The sequence below is a fragment of the Gavialis gangeticus genome, unplaced genomic scaffold, assembly GCF_001723915.1.
Source record: "Gavialis gangeticus isolate Ggan-Ray unplaced genomic scaffold, GavGan_comp1, whole genome shotgun sequence".
Lineage (NCBI taxonomy): Eukaryota > Metazoa > Chordata > Crocodylia > Gavialidae > Gavialis > Gavialis gangeticus.
Window position 1 is genome coordinate 43,575,994 of NW_017729006.1, and position 8,474 is coordinate 43,584,467.

The 8,474-nt window shown below is 41.9% G+C and overlaps 1 protein-coding gene across 1 annotated transcript in view; it reads left to right on the forward strand.

Annotated features, from left to right (window-relative positions):
* SLC9A3 (solute carrier family 9 member A3) overlaps positions 1–8,474 on the forward strand; it is a 53,498-nt gene that overhangs the window by 13,832 nt on the left and 31,192 nt on the right. The window contains exons 2-5 of the mRNA XM_019509144.1: positions 1,923–2,083; positions 4,657–4,735; positions 6,465–6,642; positions 8,281–8,469. Of these exons, the coding sequence (XP_019364689.1) occupies positions 1,923–2,083; positions 4,657–4,735; positions 6,465–6,642; positions 8,281–8,469 (607 nt within the window). The remainder of the gene's footprint in view (positions 1–1,922; positions 2,084–4,656; positions 4,736–6,464; positions 6,643–8,280; positions 8,470–8,474) is intronic.

Below are 8,474 nucleotides of genomic sequence, written 5' to 3' on the forward strand. Positions count from 1 at the left end.
CAATGGGGGCTGATTCCATGTTATTAAGAGACAAATTTGGGCTTGAGTGTGAAGAAAGTAATAATATGGGCCTTACCTCAGAAATATGAGGAAATTGCTTTTGCCTTTTTCACATCTCTGTGGGCTTGTCTACAGAAGACACTTAGCTTCATGTTAGCATAGTTTAGTGAGAAATAAGTATGTGCGTCTACACAGTAAGTCTCCCTAATCCTGAGTAACTTTGCTACCTGCAAATGGAAATAGAAAATTTATATGAGATTACTAATGGCACCATAGTGTTCATGTAGACATCTAACTAGGACCAAAATCTGCTCCTGGTCAGGCGTCCACCAAGGGGTGGGAGATTGCTCCCTGCCCCCAGGAGTTGCCTGCTGCCCGGGTGGGCTCTGCCACAGGAGCCCAGGCGGTGACTATGTCCCCCTGCCCCAGCAGCAGGGAGCTTCAAGCCCCCCCCCACAAGATCACGAACAGGGAGTAGGGGCTGGGAGATCCTTATTGCCCAGCCTCCATTTTGCCATTGCAGTTGGGGAGTGAGGGGCTGGGAGACCCTTACTTCCCAGTGCTGGCTCCGCAACTACAGGGCCGGTGCTAGGACATGCTTATCTCCCAGCCTGAGCTCCGTGGTCATGGGGCTTGGGCTGGGAGACCCTTATCACCCAGCCTGAGCTCTGCAGTTGTGGGGCTCAGGCAGGGAGACCCTGGGACTCATGCTGAGAGATAGGAGTCTGGCAGGGGCAAGGAGCTGACTCCATGGACTGCTGTAAAAAAATAAACAAAACAAAAAACCACCAATCAAGAACTTCTGCAATACCCAATCACGATTCCATTTCCTGGAAACATTACGGAAAAGCAAGATTATCCCATGACTGGGACAAGTTTATTCATCTACCGAGTGTCTGAGGTAGTATGTAGGGTTTAAAAACATACACTTCAACTGAATTCCTTATCTTGGCAGATCAACTTTGAGATAAGAAACTTTCATTATGGCCTAATAATTTTTAAGCCAATATCATGATTTTTGACACTGGGGATTGGTAATACTAATGTCAGGATTTTGCTATCTGTGAAAACTTAAAAACTCACAAGCCTTTTTATGTGTAATAGTAAATCTATTTTAATAATATCTCATCAGTGGCCCCTTATTGGACTGGTTACTGCAGTAAAGTATTGTCAGAAATCTCCATATAACATCCAGAATTTCCAAAGTCTAATGTTTATTTTTTCCTCAGAGATCCATTTACTGCATAGTAAATTAGATAGAATTCACTTCTTTGCTTCAGTCTACATTTTGTCTAAAGAAATGCTATACTGAGGCATTGATTTGATGATAAAATTATTTCAGCGTTAATTTCCACTACAGTCTGAATACCTTGTTGTCTTTTGCTTGTTCTAAAAAGTGAAATATTGATTCTAACCTAGTAAAATCTGAAGATGAAATTATGCTTTTTTTCCTGAGAGCACTAGGGACTACAGTCTGGTAGAGCTAGCTGCCCCACTGGCGAATTGGGGCAGGGGGCTGGGACCTGCCCCTCCCATGCAGCTCTTTCCAAGTCCCCTGCCCCTGGTCAGGGATCTAGGGCCAGGAGCTCCATGCTGCTGGGGCAAGTAGTCATTGTCCCTGCTGCAGCAGCAGGCAGCGCCCCCAGCCCCCACCCTGGCTGTGAGACAGTTGTCTCCTGACCCAGTGCTCTCTGCCAGCCCCTGGACTAGCACCCAGGGGGAGCCTGGAGCTCCCCCCAGTGTCAGCAGGGGCCTATTGCAGGGCTACAGGAAACTTGGTGCAAATATGCTCCCTTATCCTCACATTTGTAGATGCCTGCCCAAGAACGTTTACACTGAATTAGTTTACACCAGAGCAAATCTAGGCCAGAGTAAATGCATGTGTAGACTCCCCTTGTAAATAGGTTTCTTTGTTTCTGTAGGTGACCTTAACATTGGGCTACTGGACTTTCTCCTGTTTGGCAGTCTGATTGCAGCAGTGGATCCAGTTGCGGTTTTGGCTGTGTTTGAGGAAGTCCACGTCAATGAAGTTCTGTTCATCATTGTTTTTGGAGAATCACTGCTAAATGATGCTGTGACTGTGGTAAGAGGATTTGTGCCCAATTCCTGATGGTTTCTGCTGAAATAATAAATTCCTTATGGCATAAAATAGTACATAGCGGCCTTTTCTATATGTGACAGTGACTGAGCAGTAGCTCATTATTGCTGTGCAGTAATAACAACCTACTGCTCAGTCAGTATCACCAAGAAGCCATTTGGGGATGCTACTGTGCAGTAACTCTGGTTACTGTGTAGTTATTTAGTATGTGTGTATGCAAGTATTAAATGACTGCACAGTAGCAACTGCACAGTCAACATCTCATGTAAATGTAGTCAGTGTATCTTTTCATGTTGTCTGAGTCAGTTACTGCACAGAAGTTTTACTAGAGTGCCTTATTTGCAAAAATGTACTGTGAGCATAAAATAGTTGAATATAAGTTATTTGGTGCATTTCTGTTCTCTGATTGGATGAATATTTAAATTAATGTTTCTGATACAAATACTTTTCTAGTCGTCATGTCTGTTGTGATTCACTGAAATGACTTCAGAAGTTTTTGAGATTTCCTTGGCTAATTCTCTGAACTGCTTCTGTTCCTTTGGTCCATTTTTATATATGCCCTCAATCTTAATATACATCAGATACCTTCTTTTTTTTTGTTAATCCTTTTCCTAGCCTTTCCATCTTCTATTGCTATTCTTCTGATAGACATACCCAAAAGAATTCCCTCTGCTGCTTCTCAATGAGATCCACTTATCACAGATGACAAAGTGATAGTGTTGCTAATTCTTCTGATTTTGTTGCAAGTCTTATGATACACATTTTTCCCTTAAATCCAAGCTCATGAGAACGTCAACTTTTATTTAAAAAGAAAAGGTGCTTCCAGACCTCATGGGGTGCATCCACACATGCAGGCACGTGCGTTTGCAACAGTTCAAATAGGAGCGATGCAAATTTGAGCTAGAGATTTTTGCTTTGGTGCATGTGCCTGGGCATGCACTTTGGTATGGGGCAAGTTGTGCCACTTAGGGCAAAATAACCCTGCCCAGCTGCTCGCAGATGTGCAGCCAGGAGGAGCTAGAGCCTGGGGCAGCAGTATAAAAACCTGCTCTGTGCTGGCCCAAGCAATATAAAAACCTGCCCTGGTAAGCAGTTCAGAGCTACTTGCCCTCAGGAGCTTCTGAGGCCCAGCCACTTGGTATCTGGAGACACTATCCCTTGTGCCAAATGAAGCAGCCCTAACCTGGAGTGGCCCCTGCATCTTCTACCCACTGCAGCAGTCTGGCAGTGGGGGCTGCTGGCTGGGTGTGACCTGCTGCCATCTGTGACAGCATCTTCCCCCTTAGGCCTGTGGCCCCAAAGCTGTGCTCCTGCCAGAACCAGATGGGGTGCCCCTGCTCTGCCATCTGGGCAGGTATTGCCCAGATGTGCTCCTTGTGGTGGCCCACTTTGAAGTGAAATGTTGATTATAACCTACTAAAATCTAAAGCTGAAATTACACTTTTTTCCTGAGAACACTAGGGACTACAGTCTGGTAGAACTGACTATAATAGATTGGTCAGGGGCTGGCAGAGGTCCTTAATTAACGAATGTGTTTAAGTGCAAGTAACTTCAAACTTAAACTTTACATATGTGCATTCAGCTCACAGTAACGGGATGCAAGCATGTACCTAGTTGAGTTGAATATATGTCTAAGTGCTCTCCCAAATAGGAATGTTTTCCTGAATTGGGACCATATTGAACAGAAGTGCTCCATGATGTTTGATACTGGGAAATGCTCTGTACATTCTTGCTTCTGTCCAGAGACATCTAATATCAATGCCTGTTTTCTCTTTACTTGGTAAAGTTTATACCAATGGGGTGCCTGAGAATTAGGTGAATAGGTGAGCTACTTGAATAGTGCCAGTGTGAAGGGGAAGTGTGGTGGCAAATTCTGATATGAATTTTTAAAGACATTTTTCATAATTTATTTTTCAATGATAAACCCAATTCTTAAAAGTTTGCAAATCCTGTTAAAGCTTACTAAAAGCCAAGATATTTTTACCAAGAACTTGTTATTTCTGGTTTTTCATTCAAACAAGTTTGGGAAGTGTAGACCCTTTCTATTGTTCTGATTAAGATTTTTTTTGTGCAAAAAATCTGTCGGCAAAAAATGTTGAAAGTTTCTGTAAATGTGAACCTGTTAAAAGCCCACACTGAATTAATTTAAAGTCACTATGTTGATTTTAAAAGGATATTTTTGAATGAGAATTATAATCCAGGAAGCAGCAGAATGTTTTGTCCTACTTCTTCTAGATCCTCCTTCACTATCTATGCCTCTTTTTAGAAATTGTCTGCCAAGCAGGAGATGAGATGTCAGGTGATGCCACAGTGATTGGCAGTCTAGAAAACCCTTAGATATGCAGACTTAACCACTAGCCATAGGCATAACTATCATATTTTCTAGATTTCATATTTGCCATGTTTTGACCTGTTATTAATTCACTATGTGGTTTTTTTTCAATGGTTATCAGTCTAACAAAAAATTAAGTTATTTAATGCCAGGCCCATATTTGGAATAATTTTAACTGGTTTTAATTCAAAAATATATACTAAGTGAAGTCACTTTTTCCTTTTAGGTTCTCTACAATGTCTTTGAGTCCTTTGTTGCAATAGGAGCAGAAAATGTAACTGGGGTGGACTGTGTAAAAGGCATAGGTGAGTAAAGTTAACTCTGTGTTACACCACTGATAAAACGTGTAGACTTTAAAACATTTAATACTTACAACTGTATCACATGATGGTCTTTTGCTGTTACTTTTCCCCTCCCATCTATACCCTCAGATTTTGGTGGCACACAGAATGAACCCATATTTGCATGTCCTGGACATTTGAGAATTCTGAGAGAGGAAAGAGGAATTTTTGTCTCTATAGAAGCTGTTAGGTATTGGACCTGGCTTGTGAGCTCCAGGATGTAGGGAATGACATTACACATAAGCTGGTTTAAGTGATCAGAAACTGGTTTAAATCTGTAAAAGACAGATGTTCAGTGTACATAAACCAGTTTAAAAATGGCTGAAAACCATTTGAGATAAACCTGGTTGAATGTAGTATCAGACTTAACTGATTTGAGTCAAACTGGTTTGTGCAATGTCTGTCCCAGACCCCTTGCTGGTTTAAGATAAACCAGACATCCCCAGCATCCTGGCATGCTCTCTGGGCTGGGTGGGGTTCTCTGGTCCACAGCAGAGCTGCCCCTCCGGCTCCCTGGCTGGAGCTTGGCTGAGATTGCAGGCATTTACCTGGCTTCCCCCTGCTCCCCCCCCCACTCCCCTCCCCCCTTCCTGCTAAGCAGGGATTCCCCCATCCCCTCTGCCTTACACAGACACTTCTCAGCATTACCTAGCAGATCACGTGCTGGCTATGTGCTGTGGCAGACGGGACAAAGGCAGAATCAACAGGTAGCTGGTAATGTCCCACTGTTGTTTTCTTAATGGGGTGATAAACACTGAGTTAGGGGTGATAAACAGCGTGCTATCAATTCCCTGCTGGGCTGGTCAGAAGCGGGGGAACCCCTCCCTAATCAGAGCATCCTGTTGGGGCCTGGCCACACCCCCCTTAGCTCAACACCACGGAAGGAAAGTGAAGGCTGCTCTAGTGCCCCAGGCTACTCGCCTGAGCCACTACAGGCATGTGCCTGCATTTATGGGATGTCTGTGCAGCTACAAACTGATTCGGCCTAATCAGGTTGGACAGGTTGATCAATTCAGGCTCAGGCTTTTTGAATGTCTGCCCCTAGCTCAGAGCAGTAACTGATTTAGGAGGTTAAGACCTGATGACTTGACAGATATGTATGTGGTCATAATCCTGCCACACGAGGTCTACTGTTTCAGAATCCTTTCAACACAATAGCTGTAACCTGCCATCTTCCTGCAGAAGTAGTGTTTCTTTTGCCATAGAAGTGTAGTACAAGGGCTAGCTTATATGCGATTACCATCAGATACCCAGCATTTGTTAAAGGTTATTAAGCAGTGTTGATACTGATCTTCCCCATTACAAGCTTAAGAGAATGCTGTACTGTTTCAGGAACCACGTTGTTAATGATGATCTGTGTATATTATTTTTCTGTGGTTGGGGAAGCATTTGTGTTTATGGAACAATGAAGTAAATTTGCTTGGGGAATACTTAAGGATTTTGGGTAATTTCACACTGATGGCTTTTCACCAGAATTAACTTGTGGTTTCCTTGGAACTTTGCAAATGTCAACATACTAAAAAATGGTAAATTTGTGGCATTCTTTGGATTATATTTTTTGAAGTTGGGATTCTTAAGCTAGCTTCCAAATTTTTCTTTATCTCATTAGCCATTTGATAGGAAAATTAGTAACAATTAAGCCAATTAATCCTGCAATACTACCTTTGTTAATTTGTATTTGTTCTTGTTGCAGTGTCTTTCTTCGTGGTAAGCCTGGGTGGGACACTCGTTGGTGTTGCTTTTGCTTTCCTGCTGTCCCTGGTCACTCGTTTTACCAAACACGTTAGAATTATTGAACCTGGATTTGTCTTTATCATCTCATATCTGTCTTACCTCACAGCAGAGATGCTTTCTCTTTCCGCCATCCTTGCGTAAGTCCTTTATTTTATCAGTTTTTTTCCCCTTGGCTGCAGTGGAGAGGGAGCATAGTTTTTTAACATAAATGACAGGGAAGAGTTAAACCAGATGGGAAGACTACAGAATGCCAGACTAACAAAGTTTATTCTTCAGTTACAGTTACAAACCAGTAATGGATTGTGAATCCCAAACACCTCTTCTAAGTCTGTCTTGAAAAGGAGTTTGAAGTTTCCAGTGTCTACTCTTTAGTATGAAGGCTGATTTGGTAGAATAGAAACTCATTTATTGGTCTTCTAATGCAGTGTTTCTCAACCCATGGGTTGCAACCCAAAAGTGGGTCACAAGAATGTATAAAAGAGTGGCAGACAAACTTTAAAAATGGATTCTCCTTTAAAGGAGAAAAACATGGAAAACTGTGAGCATGTCCTTGCAGGCTGGCAGAGTTCAGAGTGCAAGGGGTTGCCTAGGGTTCCGCTTGCCCCACACAGTGGTGGTGGGGGAAGGCATGGGGCAGTGGGTCAGGAGTGAGGGACACCATCAGGGCCAGGAGGCTGTTTTCTACTTAAACTGTTTATTGGTCAGAACTGACCATCAGGGTTTACAGAAGGGTACTGGTACCAAAAAGGTTGAGAACCACTGCTCTAATGGCATTAATACTCATTCCAGTTGCCCTTTTTCCAGTCAATTTGTGATGACTAAACAGCCAGATTCAAGCGAATGTCACTTTCTGTTGTTCTGGACTGTCGTCTAAAATTTTTGAATATCCAAATCGTATATTATTCTTTGAAACTTCTGCCATGTGGCCAAGTCAATCAACCAAAACTTGCTATCAGGATAAACAGGGTAAGCTTTCCTGTTCTGTGTGGAGTCCCAGTACAATCTTTACCCACTGCTGTACATTGGGTTGGAACATACCTTTAATCTCAGTTTTGCTTACCCACTTTCAGATGTTATTAGCCTCTAATGTTTTACATGCTTTCATCATCAAAAGCCGTTCTACAACAAGTATCTTCAAGATTGGAAAAACCCACTGCAAACAAATTATCATCTTAGATTTATATCTAAGTAAACACATGCTTTAAAGTGCTGGCTGTGAAATAGTATGGAAACCCAAATGGCAGAAGAAGCAGGAGTGCTTTTATGGGCTAATTAAATGTTATCTACAGATTTTTAGGTGGTGATTGTTTGTGGTACACATTCTACCTAAACCTAACTTGAATACTTAGTATTCACTGGAGTGCCTGCCTTAAGTTTAGGAGTCAGATTTATAGCCATGTAGGTCTGAGACAAAGAGGAATACAAAACTTTAATATTCTTGGTTCAGAGGTGATACCTTTTATTAAACCAACTGAAAGATAGCAAAAAAATTGTCTTTGTAAGCTTTTGGGCACTCATGCTCTTTTTCAGCTGAAAGAAGGGCATGTGCCCAAAAGCTTGCAAAGAAAGATTTTTTTGTTTTTGCTATTTTTAGTTGATAAAATAGAAGGTATCACATCTGAACCCAGAATTTTAGAGTTTTGTATTCCTCTTTGCCTTAGTTTCCGAGAATTCTTAAAGTCACAGTTTAATTTTTTTGTCACAATTTGATAGCTTGGATGGCAAAGGGAAATACATTACAAGTGTTATTCAACAAATGATGGATTTCTTTTCAGGATAACTTTCTGTGGCATCTGCTGTCAAAAATATGTCAAAGCTAATATTTCTGAGCAGTCTTCTACCACTGTGAGATATACCATGAAAATGATGGCTAGTGGAGCTGAGACTATTATCTTCATGTTCCTGGGAATTTCAGCTGTAAATCCTGATATCTGGACCTGGAACACAGCTTTTATACTCTTAACATTGG